The 12,260-nt window shown below is 37.9% G+C and overlaps 1 protein-coding gene across 2 annotated transcripts in view; it reads left to right on the top strand.

Annotated features, from left to right (window-relative positions):
• Nucleotides 1–11,648, top strand: part of LOC308688538 (periodic tryptophan protein 2 homolog) — a 28,966-nt gene extending 17,318 nt beyond the window's left edge. For both annotated transcript variants that reach the window (XM_081361668.1, XM_081361669.1), the window contains exons 15-21: nt 3,195–3,342; nt 8,381–8,489; nt 8,617–8,682; nt 8,855–9,073; nt 9,177–9,327; nt 9,752–9,826; nt 11,146–11,648. In XM_081361668.1, coding sequence (XP_081217794.1) covers nt 3,195–3,342; nt 8,381–8,489; nt 8,617–8,682; nt 8,855–9,073; nt 9,177–9,327; nt 9,752–9,826; nt 11,146–11,293 — 916 coding nt within the window. In that variant the 3' untranslated portion in view covers nt 11,294–11,648. The remainder of the gene's footprint in view (nt 1–3,194; nt 3,343–8,380; nt 8,490–8,616; nt 8,683–8,854; nt 9,074–9,176; nt 9,328–9,751; nt 9,827–11,145) is intronic.
• Nucleotides 11,649–12,260: the final 612 nt, after the last annotated feature.

Consider the following 12,260-nt stretch of genomic DNA (forward strand, 5'->3'; position numbering starts at 1 on the left):
ACTGAAAAAACAGTATGAGAATTAACTGCACAATTACTAGACATGTTTTCCTTGGATATTATAGGCCAAATTGCAAGCACAATATGTGGAAAAATAAAAAAGAATTGAGATGCTTCCAACTGTTGCTCTTGCATTCTTATGGCTCAGTGACTCACCTGAATGAATGGCTAATTAAGTATGCGGGCCCCATTGTCTCCTCAGGTGTGAAGCACTATATATGCATGACCGTAGACGCCCACTCCGCATATTGGCTTTCCAAACAGAAAGTGCTTTGCAAAATTCAAATCAATGTATTGTGTTATGTGAATGATAAGGCAGGGTGATTTTCACTTCATTTTGAAGAAAAAACACTAGGCAATGACATATTTTAGACAAAAGTCTTATTGGCACATATTTAGAATGTGTTTTATGGCCTTATTTCAGAAACTTTAGTTTTTAGTTTTTTCAATAACCATGCATAAACATTATTCTCTCAAAAATGCACACATGTACATTCTTGTTGCTCACATTTCATGGTAGCCCTGTTTGTGCTAAATAGTGTGTAATTTTTTTATGCCATTAATATGTTTATAAGCAACTGAAAAAAGCAAAAATGTCAGGGCATGTCAGAACATCTCAAGGACCCCAAAAACACCTTAGACCCCAGAGGGTTAAGTCCTATTGTACCGAGTTTTGGTTGTAGTTCCACCAGAGTTCCACTGGGGGCGATTGTCCATGAGTGCAGAATGAATGGGAGTCTATGGGGCTAGACGGCTAAATGTGTCTTTCACCCGATTGCCGTTGAGAAATGTCAGATTTGATTGTAGGTTTTGCAAGTTCAACATGGGTTATAGGTCGAAAGTTGAATGAACGAGTACTTAAGTCCTTTTGATTTCTTACAGGTTGAGTTGTTGTTGCCCATAACACGCTAGCATTCTGCTAATGAACGCTAATTGGTCAGTGAAAGACTGATTACGACCAGAGATACAGCTTGATGGCATCGTGTCATCCGAAGCGGGACCAGAAACAAACAAAACAAAAACTCTTCTAGCACGTGTGTTTACCTGTGTCAGCTGTGTTGTCGATGCCTCAAGTGAAAAGAAAGTGCAGAGCGCGAACGCACCAGAGTGAGTGAAGGATTGCCGTAAAGCAGTATCTCTGGTCGTATGACGTCATTGACACTTTAAAAGACTTTTTAAAGCAAATAAGTGACTCTAAAAAATCTAACACCCAGCAATGTGTAATTTCTTTGCATCTCCTTTCGAATACAACATTCAAATTACTAGACAAAAAATTATATCCTGAGAAAAGTGGATTTTGATGTGTATAGCGCCATAGACCTCCATTCATTCTGCACTCGTCCTCTGAGCGCCCTCATATGGAATCAGAGTGGAACTGCAACCAGTTCAGAAGCCGGAAGTGTACTGAGTGAAACTTCTCGCCTTATTAGACATTCTCTGATTGGGCTGTGATTAAGGGGCGTGTTTCAACCGAACCAGGAAAGAAAATGCCTCTGCACTCAATTGGATAGACCTACAACCAATCAGAGCAACGGGGTAAATGACGTATGTTCTTCATTCATCTTTCCGTTCGACAAATGCCTTGATCGCGGTTCTCTGTTCCTCTTTTAAAATGAATGCGCTGTCGATATCTTCTATAATAGACACGATGGCGGAATCTACACATGATGTTTCATAAATCAAGTCCGGGGGGAGCACGTTCAAATAATCAATCCAATCAACTTGTCATCAAACAATTATCATGTCTACCCTATCAGCATGAGAGGAAGCATATATATATTCACTCTGTCAACTCACCTAACATTCCTTGACAGTTTTCAGCATCCCTCCACCACCCCGACTCGCTCTTGGCTTGTTCTTCCACAGCCAAGAATACGGGGGGAGTACTTTGGACAACACACCAAATATGCATTTATTCTATCTGACTTATTTGTAAGTGTGAACTCGTGTAATCTCAATTCTCCAGCGGCAGTCATTGTTGTAAACGAATTCATCCCAAGCGCTCTTTGGTGACGTGGATGATTACGTTACTGTTGATCTTCTGTCCATCATCGTATAAAGCCCGCCCTGATAATTTGATTGGTCCGAACAGCTCTGGTTCGAGCATAATTACTCCACAACGGATCAAGTCCAGACTGAACTTCCCGACCTCAAATGTTGTGGGCGGTACTAAGTTTGGCTGGCATCCAGGCTAGTGTAACATAGCTCTAAGTGAATGAAAACATCCTGCAAAATTTAAAATCTGAAAGTGCACCGTATATAAAGTTATTGTCTTTCAAAAGTAAGAGTCGACTCTTGAGTCAATTAAATTAATGTTTTTTCAAACGAGTCATAAGCCGTTTCGTTGTGACGTCAAGACGAAACATTAGCATATTGCGCACACAAACAGCAGGGAAAACTTGGACGCCCTCAAACCGTCAGCTGATTCCTGTGAATACTGGATAGCATCATGTTGAGGCTGTCAGATCTTCTGAAGTGCACATTTGTTGCCTGCATGAACGTGTTACTCTGCATGTGACGGTCTGTCTGTGTGAATTGAATGTGTACAGGGGAGTTCAGCTTCACTTGAGCAACAAACTTTAAAACCTTGATTTCAAACAATGCTGCGCTATATTCAGTTGCCACTATGTCCTATTCATATAATGTTCCCTGTGCTGTATGTAAAATTAGTGTTACATTGTCTTTATTTAAAAAATATTTAAAATATTATTTATATTTATATAAAAAAGTTTCTTTATTTGTGAAAAATAATTAATACGATTATTATAGAATCAAGAATTTGCCATCTAAAGTAAGTCTGTTTAATTTAGAGATTTTCAAATCATTGTTCTAAATTATTAAATATTAATTCAAATAAATGTGAAGTATATCGGCCGAAATAATATCTCTTTTAAGATGTCGGCATCGGCCATCCAAAAACCATTATCAGTCGACCTCTAAGAATAATGTAGGCAACTTTTTACTGGTTGACAGTTTGGCTCGAGGTCACGGTGCAAAGGACCGTAGGTTGATTTTACTCTGAACCATCCCTTTAAAGGTTGTCGATCGTATTGCTTTGTGACTCCCTGAATTAACAACAGCATGAATTCTGAGGTGCCTAAATATTTCCACCCCAAATAAACTTGTTTTACCCTTCTGAACCTATGTGTATGTAAAAACGGCATTAATCACTTATTTCCTCTAACTGATTTGTAGGTCCTTCACCTCCTTGTGCTACTCTGCGGATGGTGAATCGATCCTTGCAGGTGGACAGTCAAAGTTTGTGTGCATTTATAACATCAAGGAACAAATCCTGAAGAAGAAGTTTGAGATCTCCTGTAATCTCTCTCTGGACGCTATGGAGGTACTTGCTTGTTTGTACTCACTGTAGATCTAGACATAACAAAACTGCTATTTGGATCATATTAAGAGGATTTCTTGAGTAAATTAGTTTATTAATTAGGGATGCACCGATACCACTTTTTCCAGAACGAGTCCAATACCGATAGTTTCATTTTTGGTACTCGCCGATACTGATACCATATAACCAATACCTGTATTTTCACTGCATTTGTAATTGTTAAATATTGGTTGAGAAACCAAAAGAATATAAATCAAATATATTGAAATCAAATATATTGGCTTAATTTGTTCAGATAAATATTTCCTTCAGTTATTTTCATGCTTAATTAAGCCTGCTAAAATGTATTGTATGAGCTTCTGTTACTTTCACTCTTCATTTTATTGCTCTATCATATTTAGAGCATGTTTAGACACCAGTGATTCCAATTTTGATACTACAACAAAAAGTACAGTAATCAATCAAATGTGAAAAAAAGCCTGCATAGCCTATTCATTACTGAATAAATGTAATTTAATTTTTTTAATTTTTGTAAACCTTAACCTTTTTGTGAAGTTTCAAAAGGTAGCCTATTTAGTCAAGAGCAGTGAGTAATTTATTTGTCCATTGTTTGATTAACATTAAAACACAGCATCAGGTTTATAAGACTGCTGCCCCTTTAAGACCGAACGCACAAACCCTATTTGAATATACTGTCTATGTTCACTTGAATTCGCCAGTACAAGCAAGAGACGTGAAAGACAATTCAATTCAGTATTTGCGCTGAGACGCTGGTTTTCGGGGCGCGCGCTTGAATGTTTGCGTTCATGGAACTTCTTGACTTGCACACGTCCTGTAAATTAATAATGTAGGGAATCACTCGTTATACATAAATCAGGTAACAGTTCATGTTTTGACTTGCATATACGATTTAGTTTTAATCCAAATAGCATGTGCTGAGTTAACGATCAGCAGTCTCTCTCTCGCTCTCTCTCGCTCCCTCTCGTGTGTTAACGTTAATAATAAGCTACAAGCTTCGTTTTACTTTCTTTGCCATTGACATCCAACTGAACTACAAACTTTCCACTGACATCAGTGAAAAAGGGATGCGCTCGACCAGCTCGCGCGTCTGTGCCGCTGCGTGCTCAATCCACTGCGTGTTTTTCTCTTTATTAGCTCGCGCACAACAGCTATGTGTTACTATATTTTGTGTAATATTCCACTAATAACTTACTTCATAGACAGCCTTCTTTTTTTATCCCCTTTATACTGTTTCCTTTTCTGGACACAAGTGTACAAACGCTGCATAGTATCGGTTGTTGGTATCGGAGCATTTTTATGGGTACATGACATGAGCTCAGTATAGTCTAATAATTAACTTATTAAAGTGGTCATATAGTCTAATAATTAACTTATTAAAGTGGTCATAAAGTCATCTTTTGACATAATAGGTCATTGTGTGATTAAAAACATACTGTAAGTTTTGGAACTCGGAAGGTTAGGTCCTTGTTAGTCCAAAAACGGCATTTATTGAAACCAAGCTCTGAAAATGATTGTTTTCCACTTCTAGGTTTTATTACATAATAGATGAATACAAAGGATGCATTCAAAGGATTCCTAATTAGGGATGTGTGCAACGACTAATTTAATTACGTTTAAATGAAAATTTTGCGGCTAGTCTAACCCCACCCCTGGATACAGTCGATATGATCCATTTGAAATAGATTACTTAATCTATGAACAGTCAAATCCCATACTGAATGCTGCTAAAAATAGATCAGATACATGTGACGTGCTTGCCTCGCATTATTACCTAGTTCTGGCATGAAACTTGATGGCACAGGCTGATAGCACTTTAACTCAGTGTTTCGCAACCAGTGGGTTGCGACCCGGATCATTCTATAGGGGGTCGCAAGACTTTCTCTGTGTTCTCGGTGTTACACCGGTCGATCCGATTGAGTCTGTTTTACTGCCCTCACCATGTGTACTTATACATAGCTATGCAGCAAGCTTAACACTCCTCCAAAAAGTACCCAAGACAGAGCTGACTTTAAGTGCATTTAATGGAAGCGGTGTAAAACTGCAAAGAACAACAATAGAAATACGTTAACTTACAAGACACTTAGAAGACATTTATCCTCATCTGATACATCCATTTTCAAATATAGATAGCATAGCATACATAATAGCATAGAATTCTCCTTTCACTCAGCGTCTGAAGTGGAGCAGGACAACGTCCCACCAGTCCTTGTTTTGGATTCTAATTTTTACTGCGTGATCAAAATAAGCAGCACGGCACAACGGTTCATATGCTCATTGGCTCCAAATTATGACCAGAAATGGATAAATATTAAGTCTGCTGGCTAAAACAAATAAAGAACCAATGTAAGAGAATAGTTAATATGCGCAAACAGTGGGAAACTCTGTATATGTGTGCAGTGTGCGCATGTCAACAAAAACAAAATTAGGAATAGGCTGACAACAGCTAGCTAGTTTGTGTGCGACACTACGAGTCACCCTTTCCTAAATTCCACCGCGTCTGGATATCATCATTTTAGAGCGGCAGTCTCAAGTGTCACATTGACGCAAGTAAAAATCAGTTTGCCTCATAGTCTGCCTAATTATTGAAAATGTTTGTTTTCATGAAATTAATTATAAGCATACAGTGTAGCCTAGGTCTAAAAAGGCATTTCAGTTATTGATTTATTTTCCGCCTTAGTGGGTCATATGAAAGGCATACAAAAAAAAGTGGGTCGCCGTAGGCAAAAGGTTGAGAAACCCTGCTTTAAATAATTTTGAAGCGATCACATCATTATGAGCTGCGGCTCAACATTCAAATAAATACCGGTAGTGTTGCTGTTAGCAGTCAGAAAGAACGCATCTGGAATCAAGATAAGTGAATGATGTTTTATTCCACATCTCTGCGCAAATTGTGTGGTCCGGTTATTCCTAAATGGAGCAATCTTTACAAGTTTAAACTAGCTTTAGCTAAACTAGCTAGGAATAATTATTTTACTAGAGGACAAAAAAATATTGCTGCAGTCTATTTAAAAATATTAAATTTAATTAAATGATTTAAAAAAAATGGTTTTGAATGAATGATTCATTGACTCACTCATAACTACTTCACTTGTTTCATTACTGGATGAATCAGTGTTTTTGAACAAATCTTTTGAATGAATCATTCAATGTCAAATACTTTAATAGTCACTTGATGTCACCTAGTGGTGTAACGATGTAATCGATACAACTGTTATTTGAAACGCCATGTTAGTTTTAAAGGTGATTTTGCTCTTTTGACTGCTAAGGTAGATTTCTGTGTTTATATCCAAACTATAAACTTTTATCTTTACTTCTGTGATAATTTGGATATTTGTAACCAGAAATAACAATACTGTGTGGTTCAAAGATGTTGCCAATAATAGCAGTGGGCATTTACATATAAGTCTTAAAAGGGGACATTGGATGCCCTTTTTGCAAGATGTAAAATATGTCTCTGGTGTCCCCAGAGTGTGTATGTGAAGTTTTAACTCAAAATACCCCACAGATAATTTTTTGTAGCATGTTAAAATTTCCACTTTTGGGGGGGGTGAGCAAAAACATCTCCCTTTAAATGCAAATGAGCTGGTGATCCAGGCCCCTTTTCAAGAAGAGGGGGCAGAGCTTTAATAGCTCATACCAGCAACAAAATGGGACAATCTCACGCACTGAAAATATCAGAAACTGTCAGTAGCCGTATTCAGTTCAAACCGGAGTCGGACAATGATGCCTACAGAGCCAGAGAATATATATGCTGCATTGAGATGTAACTGTAATTAAACTAAACTATGCCTGTTCTAACTTATGTTGTCATCTTACTTTTATCCACTATTAATACAAGCCTGCTGTAGCAGACCCCTTCCGAATGATGGCCAAAACTTTACTGATGAGTTTTATGAAGTTCATTGTACATCACACAAAACATGAAGCATCTGTTTTCACTCCAGAAAATCACTGTAAGAGCTGAATAAAACGGTATAAGAAGGGTGCATTAAAGTCTTATCCATAAACTAACTCTCTCCCTTGCATTATCATCAACATACACATCAAATTACACAAAAACACTTACAACTAACAGTAAAAAAATATATACAGAGCTTGTGTATTTTCGGGGGGTGCTTAATAAACTAATAAAACATTCTGTTTATTATTTCTTTTTAAATTTATATCCGTAATACAACTCCTATGAACTGTAATAAAGTGCACACTCTCCCTTTCATTACTGCCGTAACTAGTATCGCTCCTGGGACTATAAGCTGGATCATGAACAGTTGGTACTGATCCATCATTGAGTAACAACTTTTTAGCAAAACCTGTGTTTTGTCCCTTTGTATTGACCCTTGTTCACAAAGCAGTTTGATGTAAAATGATTCACTCAGACATAAACAAATTTTATTTTTGAAGGGAATGTGCCCCCATAAACTTAAAGTAATCCACTGCGTCTTCAGCGTCTCTGATGTCGAAAGTAAATGAAGACTGTTATGTTCACTGTTACATCCAACAACTTTGCTAACAAGACATTGTTGCTGCTCGAGAACGGAGAAAATGGTGGACAGTGTACAACTGGCTGAGGGCGGAAACAATGCCTATACGCTGACAGTCCGTCAGCGGGGTCATACTGCTCAGAAAATCTAAACGGCTTGATAATTGAGACGGTTAAGGTTTTTTGGAGATTTTTGGAGTTATCATTGTAGGGTGGTTGTGTCCACACACTGCTAGGACACATTCATATGCAAACACATGTAAAATTTAATGTTGCATCCAATGTCCCCTTTAAAAGAGACCCACCTATTTAAACAGTGTTTAAATCAAAGGGCAAAAACCCTACTAACATTTATAAGTGCACCTCAGGAATCAGAAATAAAAAAATGCTGTTCATGACCATTTTAAAAAGTAGTTTCCTTTTTTTTTTATTAACATGCCTCTAAATCAATTGTATTCATGCAATAATCATTAGATTAGCATTACAACATTATTTTACTCTAGCTTATATAGCAATTCTGTCATGTTCTTGTGTTTTCAGGAGTTCCTCGACAGGCGTAAGATGACAGAGTTTGGTAATCTGTCTTTAGTGGATGAAGGTACAGGGGATGGAGACGGAATAGAGCTCAGTCTTCCCGGAGTCAAGAGAGGTGAGTCCACTCCTCATTTATCAATAAACCTGCCAATCAATTTTAACTAAGGGTTATGCTTTTAGGAGCATTGAAAGTATAGTTGAATATAATGTTGCTCTAATGCCTTTCTCTCCATATCTCTCAGGTGATATGAGCTCCAGACGCTTTAAACCAGAGATCCGTGTTAGCTCTCTCCGCTTCTCACCTACTGGTATAGTTTTTGTCTATACAGTACAACACATTAAGAGCGATATAACAAATTGCACATCAGTAATCCTTTCAGTATATTTCTAAACATTCCCAACATTCCAAGACTTCCCAACATTTTCATTAAATAATGAAATTCATAACGGAATGAAGTTTTGGCATTCTTCTCCGGTCAGGACGCAGTTGGGCAGCAGCCTCCACTGAAGGTTTGCTGATTTACTCTCTTGACGCTTCACTGGTGTTTGACCCATATGATCTGGACATGGATGTCACACCAAAAAGCATACGGCGACAGGTGACGAAAAAAGAGTGGACATCTGCAATTTTGCTGTCTTTTCGTCTGAATGAAATTCCACTCATAAGAGAAGTTCTGGAGGCAGTCCCTTATGACCAAAGTGCGTTCCCTTTTAAAACGCTCACATCTGTTGTGATTTCTTGTCATATTCAAAATGCTTAATTTTCTTGTCATTCTTTACATGTTATTGTTTGATGCTTTAGTTGCAGTGGTATGTAGCTCACTTCCAGATGTGTATGTGGATAAGCTTCTAAACTTTGTGGCCTCAACATTAGAGAAGTCCAACCACCTGCAGTTCTACCTCAGCTGGGCTCAGTGTCTGCTCACCCTACATGGACAGAAGCTCAAGAATCGGTCAGCAACATAACTCTTTTCAGAATAAGCTCACACTGGATATTGAATTCTTAAATTCTTAAATACAATTTGTGCCGGGGGGGCACAAATAGTAAAAAAAAAAAAATGTGTTTTTTTGCAAACAGTTGTCAATCTCAACTATTCAACTGTTACCAAGTAATTGAAAACATGTAAATGTGTGTATACAGATGCTCTGTTCTTTATTTTGATATACTGCATGTTCAAAATGTTGAACGTTTTGGCTGGCAAATTTATTTTAAAAAAATGCTGGCGGGGAAAGAGTTTATATATTTATATTTATATATATATTATCTTTTTAGATAATATATATATAGATTAGTCCCATTTTGCAGTGCTGTATTCAGAGTATCAATGTTGTTCTGTTGTTGGTGACCACCGTAAGACTGTCGTGTGTCATTTTCAGATCTGGAGCCATACTGCCTACTGTACAACAGCTGCTGAAGAGCATCCAAAGACATAGTGATGATCTGTCCAAACTGTAAGCTTTTTTTCACAAATATTTACCCGTTAAAAAATTCTAAAATAGAAATGTATGTATTTATTAGTTTTTATCCATAATTTTGTGGATAAAGTTTAAATATAGTTCAATTCTCTATGTACTCTGAACAAAATTATAAACGCAACACTTTTTGGGGTGACACTGCCCCAATTTTTCATGAGCTGAACTCAAAGATCTAAGATTTTTTCTATGTACACAAAAGGCCTATTTCTCTCAAATTTTGTTCAGAAATCTCTCTAAATCTGTGTTAGTGAGCACTTCTCCTTTGCAGGGGTTTGGGGGGGGTCGGGTCAGGATCTCGTCACAGTATCTCTGTGCATTCAAAATGCCAATAAAATGCACCTGTGTTCTTTGTCCATAACATATGCCTGCCCATACCATAACCCCACCACCACCATGGGCCACTCAATCCACAACGTTGACATCAGCAAAAAGCTCACCCACACAACGCCATGCATGCTGTCTGTCATCTGCCCCTTACAGTGAAAACCGAGATTCAACCGTGAAGAGAACACCTCTCCAAAGTGCCAAACGCCATTGAATGTGAGCATTTGCCCACTCAAGTTTGTTACGACGATGAACTGCAGTCAGGTCGAGACCCCGATGAGGACGACGAGCATGCAAATGAGCTTCCCTGAGACGGTTTCTGACAGTTTGTGCAGAAACTCTTTGGTTATGCAAACCGATTGTTGCAGCAGCTGTCCGGGTGGCTGGTCTCAGACAATCTTGGAGGTGAAGATGCTGGATGTGGAGGTCCTGGGCTGGTGTGGTTACATGTGGTCTGCAGTTGTGAGGCCGGTTGGATGTACTGCCAAATTCTCTGAAACGCCTTTTGGAGATGGCTTATGGTAGAGAAATGAACTTTTAATTCACGAGCAACAGCTCTGGTGGACATTCCTGCAGTCAGCATGCCAATTGCACACTCCCTCAAAACTTGTGACATCTGTGGCATTGTACTGTGTGATAAAACTGCACATTTTAGAGTGGCCTTTTATTGTGGCCAGCCTAAGGCACACCTGTGCAATAATCATGCTGTCTAATCAGCATCTTGAAATGCCACACCTGTGAGGTGGATGGATTATCTCGGCAAAGGAGAAGTGCTCACTAACACAGATTTAGACAGATTTGTGAACAATATTTGAGAGAAATAGGCCTTTTATGTACATAGAAAAAGTTCAGCTCAGCTCATGAAAAATGGGGGCAAAAACAAAAGTGTTGCGTTTATAATTTTGTTCAGTGTATATTTAAAACACACACCAGTTATTCATCAGGATTAAACATTTTCGTTTTCTTTCCAGTTGTGACTGGAACATTTACAACATTCGCTATGCCGCTGCTCTGTCCAAACAGAGAGGGATGAAAAGAACAGCAGCAGAGTCCCTCAGTGATGAAGAGTCGTCATCAGAGACAATGGACTCTGCAGATGGTGAGGAGAATGATGAATGAGCCTATAATGGTGGAAAACTGAAATGCATATCATGAACTTTTCAAATGAAACATTAGAGCCAGCACATCACCCAAATAAATGGAAAGCAGGTCAGGGCTAGGACAAGGAACAGGAGGAGATGTGTTCTGTTTTTTTTATTTGTGCTGGTCTATTTAGTCTGTCAATGTAAACAGGCATTCTGTACCTACAAACCTGCTAGAACGGACATGATGCATTTTAGATTTTTATATATAAAATGAACGTGCTCAACTATTGATAAACCTGTTGATAATACTTTTTTTTTATTATAATTATTCTTGTATCCTGAAAGATGTTTTGTTGTATTGTGTAAAAAATAAAATGATTTAAATATAGAAAGTGTTCAGAGTTTCACTTTAACAACATTGATGAACTTATGAGCTAATGGATTTTATTTTATAAAAATAATAGACTTAGCTTATCTACATGGACTAATAATGCTTTGTCATTGAGCATGGCATCTCCCAAAGGATACCTGTAATTATTTGTCTCATTTCTTTCTTTTTTTCTGCTGTTCTAATGCCAGGCTTTGTGGCAGGCTGTCCATTATATTTTCATAGAATTGCATATTTGGCATAGAATTGTATAAACCAGTGTTTCTCAACTGGTTTGGCCATGGGACCCACATTTTTCCCATGGCCATTAAGCCATGACCTAATTCCTAAAAAAAATATAAAGCCTAGTTATGTTTAAAACAAAATAATTTCACAAAAATGGGTGACAGGTACAGTCCTGCTTTACATACACATACATTCAAATTATATCTGTCAAGTAAATTAGGACTGTACTTAAAGGTCCCGTTATATGCCCCTTTTCACAAGATGTAAAATAAGTCTCTGATGTCCCCAGCGTGTGTATGTGAAGTTTGAGCTCAAAATACCCAACAGATCATTTTTTACAGCATGTTTAAATTGACATTTTTGGGGCTCAGAAAAACGACCTGTTTCA

Source organism: Scardinius erythrophthalmus (assembly GCF_964197995.2).
Source record: "Scardinius erythrophthalmus genome assembly, chromosome: 3".
In the NCBI taxonomy this organism is placed as follows: domain Eukaryota; kingdom Metazoa; phylum Chordata; class Actinopteri; order Cypriniformes; family Leuciscidae; genus Scardinius; species Scardinius erythrophthalmus.